At 35.5% G+C, this 26,044-nt stretch overlaps 1 protein-coding gene across 1 annotated transcript in view; it reads right to left on the bottom strand.

Annotated features, from left to right (window-relative positions):
* Nucleotides 1-26,044, bottom strand: part of LRP1B (LDL receptor related protein 1B) — a 750,913-nt gene that overhangs the window by 282,970 nt on the left and 441,899 nt on the right. The window contains exons 7-13 of the mRNA XM_074828545.1: nt 22,740-22,962; nt 19,671-19,842; nt 17,540-17,683; nt 15,889-16,125; nt 8,568-8,748; nt 5,475-5,694; nt 2,540-2,729 (exon numbers count right to left, since the gene is read on the bottom strand). Coding sequence (XP_074684646.1) covers nt 2,540-2,729; nt 5,475-5,694; nt 8,568-8,748; nt 15,889-16,125; nt 17,540-17,683; nt 19,671-19,842; nt 22,740-22,962 — 1,367 coding nt within the window. The remainder of the gene's footprint in view (nt 1-2,539; nt 2,730-5,474; nt 5,695-8,567; nt 8,749-15,888; nt 16,126-17,539; nt 17,684-19,670; nt 19,843-22,739; nt 22,963-26,044) is intronic.

Genomic DNA, 26,044 nt, shown 5'->3' with positions numbered 1-26,044 from the left:
GAAGATCCTGAAGGCTTCAGTTAGCTTACAAAATTCCAATTGCAATTTCAAGCAAAGAATGCATTAATAAGTCAAATTCTCTTTCTCAAGATTTAAGCTCATTCAGCTAAAAATGTCTATGAGGTAATATTTTAGTCCTCTATCTCTAGTGTTAGCTTATTTGGAAGCTAACAGCAACAGTATTCATTTTTAATTTCCCTTTTTTCTAAAAACAAAGCAATTTTCTTAGGACCGAATAAAGCAGAAGTACTTGGTATTTGAAGCAATCATCTCAGCCTACTTAACAGACACAGTTCAAAATATTCTGGTCAACTTGAGGGTAGATTTGGGGGCAGATTTTGTCTTAAAAAAAAACCCCAAACCCAACAAAACCCCAAACACAGCATGCTTTTACATGACTCTGGAAGTAAGAGAGAGTCCTGGAAAAGCATCTGTGATAAGAGACACAGCTACAGTGACCTTGCCACAGCACAGTACTACACATACTGCAGTTTGGTTTAGGTATTAAAAATTTAGGTGTTACAATATCAGAAAGGAGAAACTTTCAGCATTGTCTCTATACTCATAAAACCAATTACAAGTTGGCTGTCTGGACCTCAGCACTCCATAATCAAGTATTAATCTCAATGGCTTTCCCTAAGAAAGCCTAGCTGGACATATGAAAATACTGTTCAGTGGGGAAGGGAAGATTTCATATTAACCTGTCGTGAAGAAAATCACTAAGCTTTTCAGCAGGGCCTTAGATGGTTAAGGGAGATATTATAAATTTTTTTTTTTCCCCAAGGAAATACAAACTGGAAGATGTACTTTTAGAGAGAAGAGAAGTCCTCCTTTTCTCCAAAGAATATTAACTACATACCCAAGTCTTCAAATATAGTAAATTTTAACATGAAACAAAACCCCCTATACATGCAAATATTACAAGCCAAATATTTTGCCTATACACATATGCACTTCCTATTTGATACTTTAGCATAATTTTGAAAACTAAACTGTCTTTTCTGTTTGTAAATAACCACTTGTTTTTTGCTGGATGGAAAATAAACTGGTAAGACTAGACCAAAAAAACCCAATATATTTATTATGTATGGTATATGAAACCTCTGAGATAAACCTATGCAAAATATTTAGCCAGTATATAGAGGGAAAATATTCACTGTATATTTATATTCATATAATCATATATACATGTGTCATTTTTGTATACTGAGAAATGTATATACACACATTTGACATATAGATAAATGTCTATAACAAATCTAAAGGCTAAATATTTTCTCTGTATCTATGAGTGTTAAATATTTTTTCTAATGTTTTGATTCTATCTACTCTGCAGTAGTTTTATCAGTTGCTCTCTAAGCCATTCATTGGCTAGAAATGACAAAGTCAAATCTTCCAAGTGTTAAGAATAAGCATGAAGAAGACACTGCACCCACATCCAGATCTGTAGGCAATGATACTGTGAAAATGAAATTGGGCTTTATGCACAGGGACAAAGTACTTGTAATGGGTCCTGTAAATTTATTATTTTTTTTAAATAAATTGCTTTAACAAGCACTTTTTAACATTGTATCTCTACTAAGCAGCATTTGGATAAATGGTGAAATTTACTTTTCTGGTTCGTGTACAAAATCAAATGTAGCAAGACTGCCAACATCTCAGTGTGTCTGGTTTTCTATAGGATCTGTTGAACTGGAAATGTTCTACATGCCAAAAATGATGATCTACAGAGATTTAAGAGATTTGTAGACATTAATATTTAAAATGGTCATCTTTTAAACAGTGTTTTATTTATACTAATTCCTGATGTTCAGTTTCATGTTTGGTAGCAGACATTAGCCAGACATGTTTTCATTAAAGAAAGCAAATATTCAACAACTCAGCTGAACACTGCACACAGTAAATGGATTGCAAAGTTTTCTTCAGTAAATTACATTTATAAGTTTACCTGTATAGTAACAACTGCATTTTCTAAACTCCAGCCATGCAAATCTATGGCTTTTATCTCATTTCTGTACTGATAGAAGTAGCAACAACTATGGATTTTTCCACTACTCCCAAAGGCTCCTTTGGTTCTGTGCAACAGCACCACATACTTTCAGGAGATTAAGTCATATGGGGCTGATGTAGACCAAGGTGGGGGAGAAAATTACAAGTAGGAAAAGACAGACAGGATCTATGATCTTATTTAAGAAAAGGTAAATGCAATAATATATCTTATGTCTATGAGGCAATGTGTATACGTTATCTATTCTATTTTATGTTTTCACAGTGTCTGACACACAAGAAGAATGGCAATAAAGGCAGTATAAATACACTGAAGAAATTCTGACAGGTATAATACCATGATTCAGTTTTTAGTAAGTATGAGATGATCAATTTCAACATCAATGGATTGCAACATTGGAAAGTATTTTTCTCATGCCACAAGTTATATTCTTTTCCTATTGTTCACTCAGTCACCTCAACATTCTAGGAGACTGTAATGGAAAATATCCTTTTAGAACAGACCTGTGGAGAAATCGTATGTTATAAATACCTTGCTGTTTACGTGGATCATAAATCTGGAGCCCAAATAAAGGTGGTCTCTCACTTCTTAACAGTGTCACATTCCTCGTAACCAGATCCAACTGGAAAATGGACCCATTCATATAATCTGTCCAGTAAATATAATTTCCGTGATGTGATAGTCCAAAAGGATGATTCAGATCTTTTCCATTGTAGACTACCTGCAATTAAGTAGGTGAGCATTAGCAAGGTTAAAATAAATATTAGTTTTCCTTAGCATCCACTGCAGAGAACGTAATAGGAAATAGGAAAACTGAGATAAATACTGGGCCCAAACATAACGACTTAATGCAGTAAAATCAAATAAAAAGTGCAAAGCCATTCTATGCACCAGCATCAATATCTAACTTCGAAACTTTGTATAAATTCATTTTAAGTGTTCCCTGTCAGATAACAGAGGAATGTACGTAACCACGCAATCATTATGTTCAGTAAATATCTACCTCCTTCCCTAGGAAGGAAGCATGGTTCTTCATAAAACTTTGAGTTATCTGTCAAATATATCAAATATCTGCTTCTTTTAAAGCAAAGAATAGAATATATGGATTGCTTGTTGTTGTTAAAAGTGTGTTGTTGTTAAAAGTGTGAAGTAAGCGCAGAGGTTGCTTATTTGAACTTCCTCTCCCTACTTTGGGTTGTGATAACTTTAAAAAAAACAAACAACAAAAAAACCTGCAACAGTTCGTTCACAAAATAAAACATACTTTCTTCCATGCACCTTCTACTACTTGCTTATTTAAGTCTTACATAAAATTACAAATTACATCCCAAATCTTGTCTTTATTTTATTGGCCACCAAAATGTCCTAAAACCACGTCATTTGCTGTAGCTCCAGTCTAAGGACTCCTTCCTTCACAATAACTGTAACTACCACTACACAAGAGCTGTCTGATAATGAGGAACAGTTTAAAAATATTTTCAATCCCTATATGACAAAACCAAAACTTTAAAAAGAGTCTAAACTTACCATCAAGTAAATTACAGTAATTAGAATGATTTACTTTAAAAAGACATAGAAAACTGCAGAATTCTAAATCATCTACTTTTGGGAGCCCTGCCTTTATACTTCATCACAGCAGCTGCAGTTTGGAATGACTAAGAGTTCCAGTCTTCTGCTGGCTGGGGTCCTTGCTTGAACTAATGCCTAACATTAGTGTGTCTATCTTGCCTCTAGGAAGAAGGAAGCAGTTCATCAGATGCCCTACCTTGCCTCTATTTAAAGACACAAACCCAAGACAACAAGGAGATAAAGCCAGCTAAAATACAACTACTGTGAGGTGAAAAACATCATCCCCTTTTGCCCTTGAAATTTTCTTTTGGGGCTTGAAGTTCTTTTGGTCAAAACACCTCATCTCAGTTAACTGCTTCTGATCAAAATTAATCCAACAGTCAATTATCCACCAGCTACTGGTGGAAGTCTTGGAGGACTTCCCCACTCTGCAAAATCTTCACTATACTGACACAGATTTAAAGACGCTATTGACCCAGTTATATTTTGACCAAAATATCCTATAATTAAGAACAAACAATTCAGCATCAAAAGCAAGTATTATCTAGTTATTTTTGGCTACGTAAATTTTATTTGAGTAGTTACGCATTTAAGACACAGCATTACAGAAAACACTTTTTAAAAAAACAGAATAATTCTGTGACACACTTTAAAGTAAAACCTGTAAAAACATGTGCTTCTTATTATTCACCATTTCTAGTGGGAGGCAAAACCAGCTAACACAGCTGTTCTCACTAGTAATCCATGTGTAATCCATGGCAGCTGCATTTAACCTTCCTACACCTGTGCTGTCCAAGGAACCTTTCAGGAATTCTTGCATTGCTAGTAGACAAGGATCTCTAATTAAAAAATGTCTTCCTGCAAATGTGCTTAGCCCCTTCCCCCCTCCATTACAGGACCATAATGGATTTGGAGCAAAGATAGAAGCAGTAAGTGTAAATCCTAACCTAGCCATTATGACAAACCACAACACTACAGCATTAGGACAGGCTTAACAACAAATCACTCAATATAAAGGATTTGAAAAGCAATATTAAAGCAATATGAGCTTGTACAGGGATGAGTTCCAGGGAGGACTGCATCTATAGTTACTACTTTCCATACTAGAGATCTGCATATTGCTCCTATTAAGGCCATCATACAGGCAGAATCATGAGTGAAGGATAAATGCAAATTCACAAGACATGTATATTTTGTGGCAAAATCCTCCCACAGAAGGACTTAATGCCCACCATTCTCAATTAACAGTAAAGTTCCAGTTGTCAGAATACTAATTTTATGAAGCAGATTGTAAACCTTCCACAAATTATCAGATTCCAGTCTAAGCTTTAACCATTTACAGATGTGTGTTCTGTGCTTGTTACTTCTACAAAACAACACAGAACTTCTATGCAGACTTCTATCTAGCTAGTATAGCCATTAGTAACAACTAAAATAATCTCTCTCCATCTTTGACAGCACTTGTTGAGTGCTTCCCCTCTGCATACTACCACAAATGCTCAAACAGGGCGCTGAGATTCATCCAAAGTAGCTTATGCAGTGAAGTTAAATAAAGCCTCTCTCTGGCAGAGCCAAAAGAAGTTTTTTTCCTACTCAAAAGCTCTTTGTAGCTTCATGGCTCAATCAAAATATAACTCATTGTCACATGAGAAAAATAGATTTAAAAAACTAAAAAAAAAAAATCAACTTTTGTGTCATTTTCTAAAGATGAAAATTTTAAGCTGTATTATAGTCTCCTACATGAGACTGCCAACATTGCTTGTTTCAACAGAGATGACACTGGACATGCCGCAGGGTTATGCAGACTTTAGAAAGCTTGAAAAGTATTTTTAACAGAACACAATAAAATCCAGAGAAAGAACATGCCTGTGGCAAAACAGCAGTATTTTTCTTTTACCTTTCTGTCAGTTCCATTCAAAAATATCCTTTCAATGTGATCATAATAGGCGTCACACCAGTATAATACATTGGCATGATAGTCCAGAGTTAAACCATTTGGCCATAGCATCTTTGATGTTACAAAAATCTGCCGACTGTAGCCATCCATCCATGCCTTCTCAATTCTTCCCACACTGTCATCTATTTCATCTTCTTCCCAGTCTGTCCAATACATCCAACTATGAAATTATAAAAATGAAAATTCAGATACCATTTTAATCATGTGAATTATACTGTAGACTTTTAGCAGCAGTTCGCAACAGTATATCCACAAGCCAGAGTGATTTTGGAATTTGCATGTTTCTTTCCACTACTTCTACAAATATGTGTCTTCTTCCTGTGCACTGGATGCTGCTGAAATGACACATGTTGTTTTGCTCAAACTGTAAAGAACATGAATAGCAAACAGGCTAAATGACAAGAAAAGTGAAAGAATTGGTTAAGACCTTATCTAATCACACCAGAATTATGATTTTTTTTTTTAAACCAGCAATTTTATTGACTTTGTCAAAGTTCAAACTTTTTTTTTTCTGAGGTCTACTTTGCCTTTATGATGTAAATCTGCTTTTTATTATGCTTAATACTATCAAAAAAGCTGTAATACATGAATTAATTGCACTCTGGTTTAATAGCTACAGGATAACCTTGACATTCTGTGAACTTCACATCCCATGTGAAAGCAGCTAAATTACTCAAACTACTATGAGCACTCTGTCCCTCACAAAAATGTTTAGAAAGATTGGCTATAAAAGTTATTTGAAAAATAGCTAGTATGCAATTTTAGCATAGTTTTATGGTTTATAGTGCAGCAATGTAGATAACCAAAATAACTCTGAAAAATAGGTACATATGTTACTTTTCCAAAGTTAAGCAAGCATCGTAGTAAGACATCTAGAAGTATTAGCTCCAATGAGTTCTCCGAGTCATTCTCTGCTGGACACTACAGAACACACCCTAGGTTTCTTCTTTTTTTTCCCCTTATTGAATTAATCTGATTATCATATTTTATTACAGAATTCGCTGGTGAGACTCCGATTTCAACAAATTAAAATACACAATTTGAACTTACACAAAAGCAGAGTGTAGCAGATACGCTAAGAAACACCACTTTTCTCTTTTTTCTAACTTTTTTTCCCCCCAAAGGAAAAACAGGTTCATGGGAAGAAACACAGAAGCCTGTATGTAATCTATGAAGGGTCTAAACAACATTTCAGATCATACGATGCACAATGACATCAATATCCTGAAAACATTTACTAGATAGTAGATGTTTAAAGTCAGATCTAGGATTCCAATTATTAAGCATTAAATAGAGGGAAAATATCATACCAATTTTAAATTGATCCTACTTATTAAAGTTGTCATGATATAATTGGTATTTACATGCATGAACTTTGATTTCACCAGATTTATGTTTCTGAAATAATTTCTGTGCTTCTAGTGCACTTAACCTGTCTGTACTTTGAAGAATAAATTCCTGGAATTTAAATTCTGAATTTACAATGGGATGAAATAATGAAGTGAAAAACAGTTTTGTTATCAAATCTGTGTAAATGATACCAAATCAACTGGTCAAAAATTTTACTCAAATACACTGTTATGTATAAGCATAATTTGATCAGTTGGGTTTTCATATAAGAAATTGGAAAATATAAAAGAAAAAATTGTGCCATCATTACACAGGTTTACAGGTATGCAAATGTACATTTTTTGTTTCTTTTCAGTCTCTTCAAAGTCACCCACCAGAAGGATGTTTTGGGTTCTTTTAATACTTTTGCAAATATATCCTAAGAACATCAACCAATTTTTGATCCATGAGGCTTATAAAAATCACTGTATGTTTGACTCAAACAACACCAGGTTTAATCACAGAATTATAAAACCAGTGTACGCCCTAACGCTCAGGTAGAGATGCAGGTCAATATGGCATTTATTTTATTGAAAGACAAAACTATGTTTTATAAATATTTACATGACTGCTCAACAGCAATTACCAAGCTTTTCTCCATTAACTTTTTGTCTGTACTTATTCTAGTTATCATGTCATAAGCTAAAACATGCTTACAGTAACAGACATTTATATTAATGTGCTTTAATTGTATCTCAAAATGCAGTTAATGCTTCTACATTGGTTAAATCAAGACTAATATTTTCTAAACATAATTAAAATGCCATAACAAATGCTATCCCTCAGGAGAAGCTTCCAAGAGAAGTATAATCATGAAGGGCACGCTATTTTATTAGAAAAGTGCTTTATATAATAGCCCTTTTCAGACAATACATCTTCATACACTATTTCCTGTGCCATGCATTTACTGAGCTGGAAAATTTAACAAAGTAATTGTAGGTATGGTTATGGTTTGTGGTCTGATTTTACATCCTTACTATCTGACCTTAATTAATTGTAGCCCTTCCACAGTCACTTTCATTCCTCAAAGGACAAGCTCAAAAGTGAGAACCTGATAGTGTAAATACATTGCAGTACTAGGAAAACAGCAATCAATCCAGCCACACTACAACTACCTGCCTACATCATTCTCCAGTGACAATTCCCTGAATAAATGTAACAGTGAATTTTTAGGTAAACCACAACCGTACCACAGTAATATACTGTTCTTTTTATTATGCAGCCTATCACAATTAATTATGCTAGTAAGTAATGAAAAGTACCTCTCATTTAATTTTGTAAACCAATGTGTACAAGGATATGGGTATAATTATCTTCAGAAACTGAGACTTACAAAGAGAAATAAAGGAGAGTATTATAAAGTTCACTTTGTGTTAAAAATGCATACAGCTCTGATACACTCAATTTGTTTGAGAAAAAGGTGAATCACATTCAGATTAACTGGACATAGGTTCAGTGGTGTCTGGGTGTACACATTCTTCATAAGGCTTCGGGCAAGAATGCTGGACAAGAATTGTAGATATTATAGACTACCACAGAACTACAAACTACTAAATGACTCTGCAAACCCCATCCTAGACAAAATTAAATCCTGTATTTATACTATAAAGACAATCATTAAACATAAATTAGTCTACTTCATACCCATTGACGGGATCAACAACAATTCCTCTAGGGTGGGACATGTCTCCCTCCAACAAAGTTTTTCTACTCTGAGCAGCTTTTTCCAGTCTGGCTACAGCAATTGTTTTCCTGTGGCCATCATTTGTCCAATAAAGATTATTTCCAATCCAGTCCACTGCTATGCCTTCTACGTTATCAAGATCTGTTGAGAGAGATACAACAGTAATAAGATTAATATTATATGTTTATGTTCTAACATTATCCATTAGTATAAACAAAGAACGTCATTTATTCAGATTATCAGATTATTTCCTTGAATCTGAATTATATTTGCTGTGTCTGTCCGAATCAGTCTGCTGAAAACACCCCTCAAAACACAAAGACTGGTCATAAAACTTGTGTATCACTATTTAACAAAACCCTACTTAATTTTAACCCTAAACAGCAATATCACTCAAGACAAGAACAGCTTCCAGGATCAGCTTTAGTACTCTAAATTATCTTGCTTTTACCCAAATCACTTATTAAAAAATAAGCAAAATGGGCATTCAGGTTACATTAGTTCCATTGTCCCTTGGCCTTGCAAAACATGTAAGCAAGAATATCACAAAAGTCTCAGTTATTCTCCACAGCAACACACGAGCAAAGAGCAATGCTACCTTTGGATGTACCAATGGCCTCATGAGTTTAACAGCAGTAGGGTTCCATCCAGAACCAAAATGAGATAATAATCTTGACTGCATACAGCATGGAGGTTTCCCCATTTGTGAAATGCTAAAACACTTCCCCAGGCAACAGGTTTTCCCTCAAGGTTACCCAACACCCTGTAACTCTGAGCTCTGCTTTCTCCTACATGATCCCAATTCCTTAACTGACAGCATAATGTCTCTAAAAGTTTTTCCATCTCTCTTCCATCATACCCTTTCCCTTTTCTTTCAGAAAGATCTCAAAGTCCATGTCTGTGGGGTGAAATATGGATCCAGTAGCGGCATCTGACAGAGGGCTGAGGGGGGTGTTACCAGCTGTGGCCTCCCACTGCCTTCCTAAAGCTGAGGAAGCCACCTTTGCTTGCTTTAATATCCTTTCTGAGGTCAAATTTGGGGTGGAAATGCTTCTTTTACTGTTTGGTATCTTGTCACCTGCATTAAAAAGAGATAATGGGGTAACCGCAATAGCTGTGACTCCACTGCCTGCACTGAGCCTGTGAATCCACAGCACTGAATTGGTGCCTCCCTTTGCTGTGATAAAAATGATGGTCAGTATGACTGAAGAGGTAAACAAATCAAAAAACCAAAAAACACACTAAAAAAACCCTCTTTACTAGATGCTTCTTGACAATATGGATTGTATTACTTGTTTGTTATACTCAGATGTACAATCCTACAGTACAATTTCAATGACAGGTATCATCAAGACTTGAAAAAAGGAATGTAAATTGCTTTTTCTGTTCACATTTACACCAGAAACACCATCCAGACACAAGCTTTCATCAGAATCTCTCATCAGTGTTGACGTCACTTTCTGATTGATGCTGAAATTTTTTAAAACATTTTCTCAGAACAAATATGATGCAGAGATTTTCATTGCAATGCACATTAAAAACTCATACATTGCCATTTCTAAGAAATGTTGATGTGCCAAAATCACTGATCCTACACAGATCCCGCTTACACCAGATACGGATGTGAAAAGCCACTAAACCGAACACAAGTATTTTCTATTCGAACTGTGCTGCCAAACATATATAATTTAACTGTCAGCTTTCCAGACAACAACTTTACATGAGCTCCTGAAGTGCTGGTTTGGGACATTTCAAGTTATCAGAGTCATTTTTACTGTAACAGCATTGTGCAGCAGTGCACTGTTGCCATCACTGAAACCTTCCCTCGGATTTCTCCACCAAAATGCCTCCCCATAATACAATCAGTAAGTATTAATGGAAATGTCTTACTTGCCAACATTCATAACTTCATCATACCTATGAATTTTCTGCAGCCTATCAGATTTGTTTTCATTGGGACAAACTCTTCACCTATAATATTTTTTAGACCCCAAATCCCTTTACTGACTATGACTAATAATCTAATTCCCTACAAGAAACCAGTAAAAATCTTAGTGATGCATGAGAATGCAAAGCTCTTCTACCAAGTCACACTCTACATAACTTTAGTGCAGTACAGAAAACTTTCTGCTTCCTATAACCCATCGATAACATGGTATGTCATCAACAATACACTAAGATAAAATACGACAGTTTTACCCAATAAATGAAATATTGGACTTTTTATACACATGGATGCAATAACAGCATCTATAAAAGGTGCTGTTACAATCTCAATAGCATTGGAACGTGATAAATTACCTCACAACGTTTCTGCTGAACAAAGCTTTTAGTGATTGTAATACCACCATACTCCCTGTCAAGTTAGCAGAGCTACCGTGTTTTCAAATACCTTGTCACTGCCAAATATCACCTTTTTTGTTATTTTTGTAATTATTTCCTTTTAAAAAAAGCAAAATACATTTAAAAATAATGTTGAAGTATATTAAGATTCTGATATAAACTCACACTGTATACTAAAATTTAAAGAACCCCAAGGATCCCCTTATTAAGAGAAATACTTCAGTCATTATGCTTTCAGTGTATCAAAACAGAAAAAAGCAGCTGGTGGCTACTAAAAGTCATAGCATGACAGCCATGTAATATTTTTAAAACTGCTTTCTCCCTTATTAGTATCCTCTGTCTGGGCACAATGACAACTGACAAACAGCACAGATGAACAAATAGAAATATGCAAATGATATATATTTTTAACGTAAAAGAAATTCTGGACAATGACATAGAAAGTAATTGAGAAATGACTTTACTTGTCTTGAAGATATCAAGAAGGTCTAGAGTAGTTCAGGATTCTTTCTAGCTTTAACATTGTCTGTAATTCCAAGTGTATGATCATCCTGTGCCATGCGTATTGCTTATGTTAAATTTAACACTCATGGAGACGTATGTATACAAAACTGATGTAGTGCACACTTGCTAAGTTTTGTTTGTTGGTTTTTTCCTTTAACCATTGAACTGCAAAGTATAATCTACTACCTGCAGTGACCTGAACAGTAACAGGAATTAGATGTACATAACACCTCCAGCTGCCGTTTTTATACATGTAGTTCTTTGAACGTGGGAGCAATTGAAGCCTGACTACCTCTGTATTCATGTATTCCTTTGGGTTTTGACTACCTAGCTGAAGAATAGTGAGTTTTTTTTATTTTCTTCCATTATAACTCAATTTCACAATTTTGGTGTTCACATTGCCCAGCTGCACAAAACAATAAAATAAGAGTGAACTTGCAAATCATCAGTCCTTGATATTTCCTCTCCCTATTTTTATAAAATTCCAGGATTTTTATTATACTTGGACCTCTGCCCTATATATCAAATTAAGTTGATATCATTTTGAAGGTCCAAAAGATATTACAGAGAGACAAAGGTACTCACCAATGTATCAACTAAACCTTGTTCACATAAGAAACTAGACCTAAATTTAGTAACTCAGTCATGGATATGGGGACTACACCACATCCTGTGAGACACAATATGAGATAGTTATGGGAAAAAAAAGTGTCATATGTTGAATGGTTTTCCAAAAAGTGTTTAGCATTTATACCTGGTACACCTAAACATCACTATACTTTTGGGGAACTATTTTTCCTTGTGATCTAAAAAGCTTGAAGGAAGCAACGGTGTCAAAATTCACTCCCCAGACGGAGGATAAGCAACATAAGTATGACGACTTACCCAACCCAGCAACCACCTAGTCTGACAAGAATCATCCAGTTAAAGTACAAAACAACTGTGGGTCAGAGCGGGCAAGAACAGTGCCAGCAGCTCACCTAGATTTCCCAGGCTGATAGATGCTGTCAGTTTTATTTGTTGTCTCTCAGAGCCTTTGCTACATTAATTTAAAAAGGCAACATCAGTCAGCTGGCACTCTCTGAAAATGGGAGAGTGGCCTTCAGTCTAGGAGTGACCAAGTATTTTAAGAAGAAAGAAGAAAGTGCAAAGTATGGTGGGGAGAAGGGAGCATCTCACCAAGGAGCTGGGAGCCCGAGGCTCACAGAGAAAGACTGCTGAACAGAACAGGGAACAAAGACAAGCTTCAGGAGTGAAAGAAAAGTCCTTTAGGGCTCAGGGGGATCCCAGCAGATTTTGTTCAACTCAAGAAAACACTGACATGACTAAAAAAAAAAAAAAAATCAAGCTAGAGGACAGGGAGCTATTTGTTTAAAACCCATTTGATTTTTATCCTGTCTGACCTAGACATACTGGGTTAAACCCAGTTTTTACACTAATAAAATCAGACTTTTAATGAAAATGTTTTGGTTTTCTTTCTTTGAGAGACAAAAAAATCCAACTATCTAAAAGCTTGAAATACATTTCTTACTTTTTAGGTGGGCTTCACACCAAGTAGTAAACAGGACCAAAATAATGGCCATTCTGGTTAAACAAAATTGATTTGACTAGAGTAAGCCAGTCTTTTTGCAGTGAGGCCCTTTCAACATAAAGAGGATGAGGTGAATAAAATACCATTTTGATCATTGTTCACTTGGTAACTGAGAAATTCACATTTGTAATACTAGAAGTACTACCAGAATTTCAGAATCAACAGTAGTATGTGGGCTCAAATATACTGAACATAGATACAGGATTTTTAAAAACTCATATTCCTAGAGGCAACGATTTGCCACATTGTTTTAAACTATGCAATACAAGCGCAGCACGTAATTAGGTACAGAAGGGCCTAGCTCAGTATCAGTTATATCATGTACACTAGTAGTGGCTAAAATACTAGATTAACATGAAAACCAGTAAAAAAATAATTCTATATACCAACAAGCTAAACAGTTTCCAAAGATCTTTACAGACCTACTTTGACCTTTTTTAAGCAAAAACTTTGCCCTGGACTATCTTTGCTAATATTTACAAGTGAATGATATAACACTTTAAGGCTCACAGCAACCAACAACATAAGGGGGACAAAGACATGTAAAATTCCCAGAGTTTGTGTTTATGTTAATTCTACTGAACAATATTTAAATCTGTTTAAAAATGCCTAGTTTGTTCATTTTTTTATCAAAAAAACTGATTTCACATGCAAGTTTGAAACCTTAATTATAGCAATTGCTGTTGCTGGTGAAAGTACACTACCATTGCAGTTTTGCTGCCAGCTCTAGGATAGGCCGTGCTGTGGGCTGTCAAAAAGTTATCAATACTGCAGAGCGTTTTGTTTCCCAACGTGAAGAAGAAATCACAGCTGAAACTATATGGAAAAATCAAACTCTAGCAGTGTTAGGTGCTCAGTGTTCTCAGTTCCCAGTCAACAGCTTGTAGGATCAGGCTCTCATGTAGGCAAACTGTAATTATCCGAGTTACAGTGTTGTTTGCGCTAGCGTATCTGTTCCCTCAAAATCTGAGTCACAAAAAATGACAACTTCTAATCTGAGAAGTGACACCTACCACAGATAGAGCTCCTTAGCACCATGCTGTTCAGAGCAAATATTAAACACCTCCTGACACACCTGATTTTCTGTAGTAGCCTTCTACCAAGGAATGATTTAATCTGTCCCTGCTGAGTTCTTGAGAGCTGACAAGAATAAAAGCTGAGGTGGTGTGGCTGGAGGCTATATTAATTTTTTAAATCATGAAAAATACATTAACAAGTGTTCTTTAAGCATACTTTAAAGTTATGAAACTATACCAAGTTCTAACTAATAATGTAAACTCCTGGGGAAGAAGTGAGGGGAAGAATGACTGACATCGCTTTTGTCTTTGTAAGTATCTGGACCACCAGTAATACATCATTGGATAATCCATTTCTCTTTTGGTGATGCACTGGTATTTTTGCTATGTTGTACTTATAACGAGCAGAAATTCCAATTAAACATTATGTAAAAGAGTCTCTTCAATTTGCTGGTTTGTTATACAAAGTTTATTCATGTTTGCATGTTTGATTAGACTAATCCCAACCTGTTCAGGAAGGATGCTCCTTAGTGTTACCTCATAATGTTTAAATCTACATACTGTCCACTCCTTCCTCTACTCCACATTTGGATTAATTTGTTCTAAAATGAATTGTGTGTTGTTTGGTAAAAGAAGGTCAGCAATGGAAGTTCTGTGATGTACATTACTCCCTTCCATATTTGCAGTGAAATGAAGAATTACCAGATTGAGAGTTAATTATTAATGATTTACTCAGCTGCCTATTATTAAGCAATTACCAATATAGGGTAAAGAGCCATCTATTCCTTGCAACTACTGCTGAAGGGATCTTTGTGCAGAGTCTGAGGTCTGTGGAGAGACCTTACAGCAAAACAGCACCTTATCACTGCAAACTGGAGATAACTTCTGAGGCGGGTGGATTAAACCTTGGGTTATAAACGACAGGGAATGAAAATCCCTGTGCTAAAACAATGGTATTTTAGTTACTTTTACTGTCTTGAGCTTCAATTTCCAAGTAGAGATTTTAAGCTCTCTGAAGGCCAAGATGAATATTCATACTGCTTATTTTCTTGAGGACTAGAAAATGAAGCAGTTGTTACCTCCTGCTGAAGCAGTCTTTTATGAAAAGGGTCCATAAAAGATAAAGAAATACCTCCAATTGACAAACTGGAAGTTTCATCACTGAAACAGCATTTATTATGACGAGATAAGATTCTAGACCAGGGAGATTCAGTCAAGTGTGGTGGGAGAACTGCTGGCATTTTCCCTCATTGCTATAATAAATGGTACAAACATCTTAATTAAGGTTCTGAAAAACGTTTAGGTCTTCATGTTGCTTCCACATATACAATGGAAAATGCATCAGGGAAGACAATACTTTTTTTCTAATGAGTTTGCAAGCACTATAGGAAGTCTCACTCTGCCAAACTACTTGAATAAGCTCCAGAATTCACACTGTGATACAGGTTGAAGAAACCTTATAAAGTCCACAAGGATACAGGATGGCTCAGTGAACGATCACAAAGAACTACATTATGGATCTGTTGTATTTACTACTGAAAAACTACAGTGGAGATGTAGGAGTTACTCACTGGTGGATAAAAGCTTAAATGGACAAAATAAGAATTTACAACAGAGCAACTTAGCCAAAATTTATGTTTTTGCACTTTGGAAAAATAAACAGGAAATTGTAAAAAAAAAAAGAAGTATCTCCAACTCTGTTCAAGGTCTCATTTGGGTCAGTTTTCCATGGGAGATATAAATAAAGCTTTAAATTATCTGTAAATGTCAGTTCAACTTCTCCTTAGCGAGATTCTCTGAACGTCACTATCAGTTAGCATTGCCTACCATCTTTGAGGATTGTTTCTCGCTCTGTGCCATCAATTTTCTGTCGTCCGATTAGGAAACTGGTAGTATCAGCAAAGTAAATGTAATTGGTTTCAGCATGGAAGTCCAGAGCACGAGGATTGACCAAGTTTTCTATAGGGATCATGTATTCATCAGATACTTTGGTATTCAGGTCCATTCCCCGTATTATTCCGGGGCGTCCCTTCCCATAAAAAAGAAACAATTCATTCTTTGGTCCTGCAAAAGAAAGATTACAAACATAAACAACTGATGCTGCCTAATCTTCTTTACAGTGCATAATGTCACTGTTTAATTAAGTGGCACAATTAGTGGGGGAGCAGGAGTGTTATTCAATACCAAAAATTAAACTTTCATATATTCCGAAGGTATCTAAACTCAAGAAATCTAGCTAATTATATTACCTTAATTAAAATACAAATTACTTCAGTGAGGTGCTTACATCTAATTATTTTTTTCTATAAAAGTTCACACTGAAGAGCAATGCTAGATCACAGAATAACTTTGCTTCTACTGTGAAATGGACATATATAGCTTTGTAGATATTTAATTTTACAATTCATTAGGATCTATCAGGGTAACGTAGACCATGACTGAAGTAATCATTAAATCTAACAAGATCATAAACTCCAGCAAATACAAACCACCATTTTTTTTCACCTGAAGTTTCTCAGAAACACAGACAAAAGATTACAGTAAAATTCTTTCAAATGGAAAGGAATACAACAAATCAACACACACTGTTCTTTCATACTGAAATACAAAACATAGATACCAATATTTCCTATTTCTGAGGAGATTTTTACAATTTAATCAAGTAGGTTTAATTACAAAGAAGTGAAGCATAGTAAGTGACTTTCCTTCCTTAAAGAGACTTATAAATATCCTTAGTACTATCAATATACCTCTTAAAATTCTCTAAGATAGATACTTCTACTGCTTCTCAGGGTTTTTTGTTGGAATTGTTAGTGAAAACTGTATGAGGTTTGACTGAGGTCAAATATATCCATCTACCAGCATCCATCGGAGTATTTAATTGCATGACTTTCATCTGAACTAAATCAACGCCATTTGATCAAGAAATCAGGCAGAAACAAGTGTTCACCAATACTTTCTGGACTGTCCTGCTGGGTGTAGATAACCAACCGATTGTGTATACCTAATGTTAGGTATAACCATAGTTATACAAATCAAAGTTGCTTTCACAAAATATGAGAAAAAACTCGCTTGCCTTATTTGCATGACTGGTCTGCTTCTGAGTTACAAGTTGACTGTATGGGTAGAAGTTGGATGTGACAAACTATTTAACAGCATTTCAGTACCTATGTACCGTGAGAATGCATAGTTTGTAAAGAAAGAGTAAGGCTGATTAATGTAAAACTTATGATAATTTTTATAATACTTTAAACAGCATCCCAGGTTTAATCTATCACATCCATAAACAAAGCCAAATGAAATAGTTTTAAGGGAATGAAAGGGGTATATGAACAAAGTGTCAGGTACACGTCACACAAATTTTACCCAAAAGCAGTCCACGTGTTCTCTATTGTTATTGACAAGCATGTTAAATAACACCCAGAACTATACCCTGGAATATTAGCGGCTGGCAGACACTTTGATTTGAATAACATACTTTTGCATGACCTGCCATCACTCCCCAAGATGAAGCCAGTCCTGCAGCGACAAGTCCGTGCTTTGTAGTTGCTGCTGAGCAGACAGATGTGCGAACATCCCCCTGGCATCCCATATGGGTCCACTTCACAGGCATGGCTTCTGACTACAGCAAGTGAAAAACAGCACGATTCAAGTCCATTTAAAGCAAGATAATTATATGCATCAGCATGTAGAAAGTTTAGACAGGAAAAGAAAGGGGAATTTGTGTCACAATAAATCTTTCCCCAGAATATAACTACTAAGGAAGATGGTTTTTTTTAAAATGATACCCAAAACAAGTAATCCAAAGGGCCATCTTGTGGCTATCAAGCCATACCCATCGCTCTGTGCCATCAGCCCTTTCTGAATAAACTTCTGCACAGCTTTTGCGAGGCAGCGCTCCCCCTGGGGTAGCTGAAACTTCTCCCCTTTTTATTTTTTGCTTTGGTTCATTTGGCTGGTTTTTGGAGAACAGAGTGAATCCCATGACAATGCAGTTAGCTGTTCATTCAACTCCGTTAGACAGTACCTGTCTGGGGGAGATACCTGTGCAGAAACTGAAGAACAGAACGAGCCTTGTAGCGTTTCTCCCTATTTGTACAGTTGGGACATAACTCCAACTTAAGCAGCCAAAGAATTCCTTTCCCTTGATTTCACATTTTCAAATGCATCGTTCTAAATTAGCAGATTAATGTATCAAATTCATTTTTTAAAACTCTTTAAGGTAAATCTGATGAGAAAACACAGTCTACTTTGTTATCCTACATTTACACTAAGCTGGCTTACAGCAGGCCAGCAGTATTTTAGCTCAAAAAGTGTTTTTCTCTTCTTTCTCCTTTCCCTCAAGCTTTTTAGTTGTTCTTAAAAATAAAGCAATCAAGTGGTTTAAGGTTGATATTGTTAAAGGTATATAAAAACTCTACCAAGCTGAGACAGCCTTTACAGCAAATCCTGACAAGCAACAAACATGTCCATTCAAAACAAAAGTAGCAGCAGAGAGAACAAAGGGCAAGAGGAACAGAGTAATCACAGAATGTAATAAAAGATTACACGGTGCTCATGTCTCTCCTCTGCTCAACCTCTCTGACTCCCTCAGGGATACAAGAGGGGGGCTTATAGCAAGGAAAGAGTTTTTGCAGCCTCCTTCAGATGCTGATATCTGCAAATCAATGCCCTCAGCTATAGGGTGAAAATTAGTTCACCCAATCTACATCAATTGAGAGTTTGTTACCACTTCAGAAACTTCTCTAAAAGCAGTTGGTCTGTTTAATAACATTTACGCTGATCATCAGAATTGATGCGTTAGCTTTTCCATCTAAGCAGGCATGGCAAGGATTTATTGCTATCAGTCACATAAAAAATTTCTCATAAGTCATTGCTGTAAACATTTTGGATCTTGCTGTCTTTGTACAAAGTTCCCACAAATCACACTGCTGTTCTGAATGCAGAAAGTATGCTATCAGAGACATGATTAGAGTCATTCAGGACTATGGCCCTCAGAAAGTGCTATTTGACAAAAATTCTGAGATTATAGAAAGCTTTACATTCCAGATCAAAATGAAGATTTCTTTCACAGAAGGCAAATATGATATTTATATAAACCAAGAAAAATTTAACAGCCATTTCCTATGTCACCAATGTCTGGGCTGGCTAGTTAGGCAGGCTAGCTGCCCACATCTCTGAGCTTTTTTGGCAACCCCAAAGACGGGGGCTCTCTTGAGGTTTGTAGACTGTCTGAAAAGCACCCAGAGAAACCAGGAATCTGAGGTCTGAGACCCAAGTGTGTGGATGGTACTGGACATCTAACAGTTTTGAAGGTGTTAAATTCTGAAAGGGTTGAGTGTGTGGAGCCACAAAACTTGCAGACCAGGGTTCATTGGTGGTTGTCCAAGCTGAATGCTCAGGAAGCAGTTGGGTTAGGAGCTTGGAGACGCACGAAAACTTGTAGTGAGTACATAGAAAACTGGGCCGAGGAAGAAGCGACAGAGTATTGCCACAGTGACAAATTTTCACTGCATCTTCTAATACAATTTTCTGTAAGAAGCTTTTTAACCACACATCCACCTTATATCTGGTTTTACATTTCCTAGAAAGAGGAATTTTGATCTTACCTGCTGTTTGAGTTCTTTTCTGGTATACACGGATCTCTTTAGCACTGTCAAGTCTAGCAAGAGACTGAACATCGGTGCCATTATATCTGTTTATCCGTAAAATGTTGAGATTATCAGAATTAACTGTATATAAGTAGTTTTCAAATACTGCCAAACCACAAAGATGCTTGATCTGGAAAAGAAAAACCAAAATGTAATATTTTTAGCTGAATATTTTAGATCTATCTATGATTTGTAAACAAACACTAGTGTGAATTGTACATGCTAAACTGTACAAAAGGAATTATGAATATGTCGATAAATATTTGTAAATAACAAACACAAACTACACTACAAGTATAGTTCACATTCTTGTAGTCTGAAGTTTATAATTCAAAAAGCTTTGTACAAGAAAGGCAGGAAATTAAAAATATTTAGCAATCCAAGTTCATTTATCCTACGAATTTCCCAGTGTCTGTCTTTTAAATTAAAAACTCCTGCATACTTTAAGTGTAACAGCTTATTTTAGTATTAATTAATATTAACTACTACTAAGATAATTTAGCTAAAATTAACTAGCATTAACTAATAAACATAAATATTTTAAACACAGTTTATAGGTTGCATTGATGTATTTTTAAATGATATTACAATCAAAGCAAGGCAAATAGTGCAAGATATAGCCACTGAATATTTTCTTAAGTAAATGAATAAATAAATTCCTTCAGCTATGCTCATGTACCTTTTGTATTGGTGTCTTTGAATATGGTTGTGGCCAGACAGTACTACTTGTTTCTAAAAAAGTGAATTCTAAAATTGCATTAAGCTGAGATGTGTCTGGGTACACTGTTTAAAAATTACCTGATGTTCATCACAGCTCTAACATGAAGTGTTCAATAATCTAGTGGTTGTGCTTGATTCATAGATATAGAAAATGTAAAATATGTCATTGGCATTTTTGAAAGCTGAACAAATTAAAGATAATTTGTTGGCAGATGTTCAGACATTCACAGGCTGAGTATCTTATTAGTTTAATCAATAAATTGTTCACCACAAAGTATTTACTTAGCTCATTTACTCACAAATTCAGACATATGCCACAAAAAAAAAAAAAAAACACGAACAGAAAACCCCTGTCATGCATCTAATATTTCAGTCCCTTCTGGAAATTACCCCTCAGCAGGCCAAATCTTGCCATTGTATTTTACCCTTAAGCAGAGAAAAAAAATAATTGAGATCAATGGAAGTGTTTGATTAAGACCAATAGGAATTAAATCAAATTATAGTAAAATGGAAAAGAAAACAGCCTTGAAAATAGTGATGCATCTGTACCAAATTGTTGAATTCTCTACTGCATTGTAATTCTGTCTTCCCTATTTCCGTTTACACTCAGTTTAAAGTTTTATTAATTCCCATGACAACTTTTCTATATTTACACTATTAAAACCATGTGACTCTTTACAATGGAGCTTATGATGACTTAATTATTTGTCTTTAATTTATGCATTTGTTGTTTTTTACATCTCACGAAGCTTTCCAGCTATCTTATGCATGAAATGTTGCTTGCTACAAAGAACAGTCCTCTGAAAGCTACCCAGGCCATCAGTCATAAAAGCCCATTCATTTGGAAAGCATGTCCTTTGATATGCTTGCACCTATGAAATAAATGTTAATCCCTAAAATTTCTTGACAGTAGTTTTCTGGTCTGCTGTTTCCTTGGACTGACGAGTAACTTGCAGTAACAAACATTCTAAATCCTGGTAAATGCAGGCACAAAACCTAGTGAAATTACCAATTTTTCATTTGAGTGGAAAGACACCAATATGCTTCTCTTTTTGCGATAGCAGTGACCAACTGAGAGGCCAAATTTTTTAATACCCTTCATCCATATTGAAAGAATCAGCCATCCTTCTCCTTTTTTACCCAGTTTAGAGAAGAAAGAATCCCTCTGAACTTGATAAAGAATTCTCTCTTGCATCTAAATTTCATAAAGAAGAGAAAGAACAAACATCTCTCCTATGACGTCAGTACAGCCTGTCAGTTACAAGCCTGTAAAAGCATGTTAGCTGCTTCTGAAAACAGCTTTATTTTTTTAAGTATCTATTCCAAAATGTTACCTTAAGGAAAAAAAAAAAAAAGACTTTACAAAACCTGTTATTTCAGAACAACTGCCTAAAGACTTGGAGTAATTTGGTAAAAAATAGGAAAATGTTTGCTATTTAGTCAGGTGACCTAGACTGTTTTTTGTCACATTTTCTGCCTCTTTTTAAATGGTTATTCTAACCAGTTGTCTCTTGATAAACAGTGATTACTTGGAAGCAAGCAAACAATGACAGCAGAACAGGTAAAATATTTATTCTGTCTGCACATTTCTACACACTCTGTTTAACCTCAGGCAGAAGCAGATGTAAACGCGGTACCCACACCAGCTCTGGGAGTGCAAGTAGCAACCAGGAACAGTTTGGTCTTTGCTATTTTTCCCTTGATTTACATAAGCCTCACAACTGCCAGGGAACCCTTCCTTTCCCTGCTACACACTACTCCACTTTTCAAGCTGAAGCAACAATAATGGATTGATATACTCCTGCTCAAAGACTCATACAGTCTCAGCATCTGTATTTATGACTCTGAACATCTGGATCAACTGGGAAAAGCATCATTGCCATCAACAAAATATGATTTAAGGGCATCCAGATTGGTCTGAACGGGTGAATAGCTTTTGCTATTCTGTTTCTTTCACATTCTTGTGCCTGTTAGTTTCTCCTTCTGAACTGGCAAGGACATCTTCTTGTCATTAATACTTTATCCCCTAGAATCCTTCCATCCCCCCATATTTTCTCTCCTGAAGTCTTTTACAATGGGGAGAGACTTACATGGTACATTGTTAATGAGACATTGCAAGGAAGGTTGTCCATAGGTTGCAAAATAGACTAAGTTGCAAATAAAACAAAACATGCAGATGCATCCTTAAGCATCTAACACATTTGAACTAAAAAGAGAAAAAAGTCTGAAGTTACTGCAACTGTTAGCATTATATACATTCATTTATTAATATCATTACTTTTTACTACTTTGCAAAAAAATACCTACTTGTCTGCCTTTAATTACTGTATGCCTCTTTCTCCCTTGATAGTCAACAACTTCCACACTGTCCAGATATATGTCAACCCAGTACACATATTTATTGATGAGGTCTAGTGCAAGAGCAGTTGGCTGTTCAATTTTAGAGTCTACTATCCACGTCCTGTTCATTCCATCCATGTCACATCTCTCAACCTTGGCAGCATTCCCATAGTCTGTAAAGAAAAGCTTTCTGTTGAAAGAAAATAAGATGTTGTAAGTTGCAAAGGGTGTGAGCAGAGTGCAAAGCTCCTGGTGGCTCTGTGCAAAGCAAGTTTTTGTACTTCGTCACGTCAGGGGGTTCATCCATCAATAATCCATATAACCCATATTGATAATCATATAATTACCAAAAAGATTCACCATATCTTCTAACAAATCCACACTTAAACAGAATTTTCTTTCTAATGGAACACACAGAAGTTCTACATGTGTTTCCTTACAGCACTGATACACCATGTAATACTTGACTTAAATGGATCGTATTCATCTGTACAGAGACTATATTACAATCTTAAATATCACTTTAACCATTATTTATAAAAAAATGGCAAGATAGCTACAAGTAACAGAGTGGCAAAACCAAAATGCACTTATATGGTTTGGAGGACAATTCATTGCATATGATGTATAACAAATACAGTGATCCACACTGTCAGGTTTTTGAAAATATATCTCTGAAGAAGATGCTTTAGCCTGTAGTGCATTTGTACCCAGTCTTGGAAGGATGTTCAGGCTTTGAAAGGGTTCCACAAATCCAATGATTCATTCCATCCAAGAATAATGGGAAACTATCAAAGACTTGAAATTGCTAGTAAAGCTTCCTAACCCGACACTTGATTAGCATTCACTGGGTTTAGTAGACACAAATCAATTTTGATTAACCCGACAATATTTTAACAAGATTACCTATTTGTGAGACTAAATTACACTTGCAAGCTGAAGACCACCTTGCCATGACTTTAACATGCTATAAAGAATAATCTGATTCCAGACTGAATATTACAAAAACTACTTGTGAGAATCAGGATTTCATTTTCCAAATGAAATGAGTTATCTCCTAGTTATTACCACTAATGGGAATAACATTGGATCAACAGCATATAAACCTTGAGATATCTTCATGTTAAAGAATAATAATTTATAGCCTTATAAAGTCTCATAGAAATTCAGCATTGTAGTATGTTTTAGGCTGGAAAGAATGTTTGCTAAATAGCCAATGAGACCCATATACTTTATTATTACCATCTTCAAACAAACACATTTAAATGTAGTTGATGTGTTTCATGTGCAAAATATGTACATTTAAAAAATCATTAAAAATGTTAAAGGCAGTAGAATTAGCTATACTATATGTATAGCAGCTGTCAAATGCCAAAACGAATTGATCACAGAATCATAAAATAGGGCTTGAGGAGAATTTGAAAGGTCATGTAGTCCATCACCAGGCCATAAGGCAGAATAAACTTTACCTATAACATTCCTGAGGGATAACTCCATTCCTGACAGGGATTCCTATTTATCAAGATAATTTTGAATTCCTGTCTTGTCCTTCATTGTAATTCTGTATCCCAGCTGTACTTTAAGAACATTTTAAACAACACATACTTAACATTCAGGTCCTTATAAATCAAAATGTGCATACTACAGATGACGTGCAAAGTAAAAACTATGTCTGCAAAGCAAATGTTTAATTTGGAACAAAACCAGCCAAAGAATTGTGTATATAATGATGTAGATACACTTTTATATATATCTGTATTTATGTATGTATTTAATGAGCAATAACAAGGCCAATACCTATTACATAAGTTGTTAAAATGTTACATGTACTCTAGTCTACAGTCTGTAGTTCTGGGAATTTGATTTAGGTTATTTAATGGAACTTTGTGTTTGAAGGTTCAATAATTCAAATAAAGCTCATTTCGCAATCACAGAACCAAATGGGTTTGCTGTGATCAGGCACACACACACGCATGTATATACATATATACATGTATATACACAGAGCAACTACAAAGACCTGAAGCTTGACTTCACACTGACTCTACTTGACTGCTTACTGCACAGTTTTCTTATACAAGATTTAATATTTCTACGTGATATCACAAAACAGACTAAAATACAAGTTAAAAATAATTATTTGCCTTTTACAACTACAGCCCCTTTTCGGATCAGAGAATAAATAAAATGTTTGTATGTCAATAACAAATAGATACAGTAAAGAATATCTAATTTAAGATGCTTCTCCAGAATCAGGGATGGGAGGTCATTACTGTGTTTTCTAAATATCTGTTTTATATTGACATCATTTCTGCTAAGGAAGCTAGCATGACTTCATGTGTAAATTACATTGTTTTCATTTCAAAAATCATTACTCTTCTCCTGGACACTGACAATAATAAAACTTTATCCTTTAATGTAGAGGTAAAAGACAGAAAAAGAAAGCAGTCGCCTAACTGCTGCTGTATGATCAAAGCGTTCTGAAAATTAAATTAAAATTAAATGCTTTACCATCTTGAAATGCAATTCTGTATTTAAAGCCTAATGCAGATTTTTTAGAATGAGGTTTAAATCAAAACTGCATTTATAACACGTGAAGCTGACCCACAATTACACTGTGTTTCCTTTGCCTTGGGAGTTCTCTAAGATACACTGTAGTAGTACTTATTTCAGCTCAAGACTATTTTTTCTGCTAACAAATGGTGCTGGATTTGCCTATCCATTTTCAGCAGAGGGCGGTGAAATCATTTATCAATTCACAGAGCAATTTCAGCAGCAATACTGACCATGTGCGTTTCCCTGTACAGCCCAAGCACTGTGCATTAGTGGTGACCTTGAGGGACCAGCTCTAACAAGGACAGGGACAGCGCTTTGCTCATTACAGCTTTTATTTCCTGACTGCCAATGAGGATGCTAATTGAGGCTGCTATAAAATAGCAAAAATTTTGGCACTAAATTGAATTTTATTAAGGCATATTATCTTTCGAAAGCTATCGACTTTTTCATGCTTAGAAATTCTGAATATTCTCCTAGGTCTTTGAAACTGTACGAGCCCCATGTTCTGCCCATTGTTAATCAAGAACTTCTTCATCAAGTCCAGGTGCTTTGCAGACATCCTATACTCCTCTTTTTTCAAACTTCTTAAACTCATAAAAGTACTTAGTTCTTTTGACTCAATATTCCATCCAGGAGCTCTTCCAGAACGGCTTCATTGTTGTTCCAGCAGTGGGGAATCTACGTCTAATAACTAATGATGATATCTTCAAGGCTAA

The sequence above is a fragment of the Strix aluco genome, chromosome 6 (genome assembly GCF_031877795.1).
Source record: "Strix aluco isolate bStrAlu1 chromosome 6, bStrAlu1.hap1, whole genome shotgun sequence".
NCBI lineage: Eukaryota > Metazoa > Chordata > Aves > Strigiformes > Strigidae > Strix > Strix aluco.
Note: the sequence above shows the minus strand (reverse complement) of the source record. Positions and strands in the feature narration are given on the sequence as shown.